The sequence below is a fragment of the Gymnoscopelus microlampas genome (genome assembly GCF_963454915.1).
Source record: "Gymnoscopelus microlampas genome assembly, chromosome: 12".
In the NCBI taxonomy this organism is placed as follows: domain Eukaryota; kingdom Metazoa; phylum Chordata; class Actinopteri; order Myctophiformes; family Myctophidae; genus Gymnoscopelus; species Gymnoscopelus microlampas.
The window spans coordinates 53635608-53637764 of NC_139949.1; the positions used below are offsets into that span (position 1 = coordinate 53635608).

At 37.1% G+C, this 2157-nt stretch overlaps 1 protein-coding gene across 2 annotated transcripts in view; it reads right to left on the bottom strand.

The window, feature by feature from the left end:
* The window catches only part of gria4b (glutamate receptor, ionotropic, AMPA 4b), a gene marked incomplete at both ends in the record, with an annotated part of 207734 nt that extends 205857 nt beyond the window's left edge, over nt 1-1877 (bottom strand). For both annotated transcript variants that reach the window (XM_084075047.1, XM_084075048.1), the window contains one exon: nt 1847-1877. In XM_084075047.1, the coding sequence (XP_083931173.1) occupies nt 1847-1877 (31 nt within the window). The remainder of the gene's footprint in view (nt 1-1846) is intronic.
* Between the last annotated feature and the right edge of the window lie 280 nt (nt 1878-2157).

The window sequence follows — 2157 nt, forward strand, 5'->3', positions numbered from 1 at the left end:
CCATCATAACTGCAGTGTGTTCTCTAAACATCACAGTGTAACCATCATAACTGCAGTGTGTTCTCTAAACATCACAGTGTAACCATCATAACTGCAGTGTGTTCTCTAAACATCACAGTGTAACCATCATAACTGCAGTGTGTTCTATAAACATCAAAGTGTAACCATCATAACTGCAGTGTGTTCTATATAAACATCACAGTGTAACCATCATAACTGCAGTGTGTTCTAAACATCACAGTGTAACCATCATAACTGCAGTGTGTTCTGCAGTGTGTAACCATCATAACTGAGCAGATGCTGGCTGATCCAGCTGCTGGATGGATGTGTAACAGCAGGCTCTGCTGTGGCTCTACTATAAATATAACTACTATGAACCCCACCGTCTGATCAATAACCTCTGCTGATCACATTATGGGAGAGAGAGAGAGAGAGAGGGAGAGAGAGAGAGAGAGAGAGAGAGAGAGAGAGAGAGAGAGAGAGAGAGAGAGAGAGAGAGAGAGAGAGAGAGAGAGAGAAGGAGAAGGAGAGGGAGAGAGAGAGAGAGAGAGAGAGAGAGAGAGAGAGAGAGAGAGAGAGAGAGAGAGAGAGAGAGAGAAGGAGAGGGAGAGGGAGGGAGAGAGAGAGAGGGAGAGAGAGAGAAAGAGAGAGAGAGAGAGAGAGAGAGAGAGAGAGAGAGAGAGAGAGAGAGAGAGAGAGAGAGAGAGAGAGAGGGGGAAATGCATCATCCAGAGAGAAAACACCAGATTTGTGTAGCTATTTATTTACTTATTCTTCCCTGACATGTGATGTGATTTTATTTTTATTTCATTTTAATTTTTTTTTTTTTTTTTTTTCCTGCCACTTTGAAACTGTTATCAGGGATTATTAATAAAAGATGAACACACAAGATAAAACATGTACTATTCAAATCCAAATAGGACCAAATAACCACTCGGATTATCAACATTACACGTTGACAACATGTCAAATGTTATACAAATGTCAAATAAGCATAATTAATTGAATTATTTATTCCATGTATAATTGTATCTTGTGTCTGCTTACCGATCTGATAGGAAAGGCTCCCATAGTGTAATTAACATTAATAATAATACTAACTAATAACTCGCCTATATGCACAGAGCTAGGAAAGGCTCCCATAATGTAACTATGCTATATTATTCTACGTTATTAAGCTATTCAAAAATAGTAGATCTACATCTGCTATTTTTTTTTAAATAATGAACATTTGTGCTAATATTTGATTTTTTTGTTTTTGTTTTTAAAGCAAACATGTGTAACTCAAATCTTTGAGTTAGGGTTAGGGATAGGATTTTTTTTTTTAAAAGCAGATCTACAAGCTCATAGCGTGGCAATCGGTGCCGCGCTATGAGCTTGTAGATCTGCTATTTATTCTAATAAATAGCTAGCCTCGGAAACCCATGCCTTTTTTCTTTTGAAACAAAAAAAAGGCATGGGTTTCCGAGGCTAGCTATTTATTAGTAATAATAATAAAAGTGTAATTAACTCACATATCTGCACAGAGCTAGGAAAGGCTCCCATACTCTAATTATGCTACATTATTAAGCTATTCAAAAAATAGCAGATCTACAAGCTCATAGCGCGGCACCGAGTGCCGCGCTATGAGCTTGTATATCTGCTATTTTTTTTAAATAATGAAAATTATATCTGATTTTTTTTCTTTTTAAAGCAAACATGTGTAACTCAAATCTTTGAGTCAAATCCTTGAGTTATAGGGTTAGGATAAAAAAAATAATAGCAGATCAACTTGCTTGTAGATCTGCTATTTCTATGTAATTAACATTAATAATAATAATAATAATAATAATAATGAATAACTCACCTATCTGCACAGAGCTAGGAAAGGCTCCCATAGTGAATCCCCAGCAGCAGGACGATAATACAGAGATAAATAACACAATAATCCTCATCTTGTTGGGGTTAGGACCTGAGGGCAGACATCCAGCTCAACGAGGTAGACACACTAAGGTTAATAAGGTAGTAATAAGGTAATGAGGTATAAGGAGAAAGAATAAGGTATGTCCGCTGCTGCTGCTGCTGCGCCGGAGGAGGAAATAATAAAAGATCAAACATTAAAACATTAAAGTATAAAGAAGATCAAAGACATGAAGCCGACACACTGTGCGCGTTTAG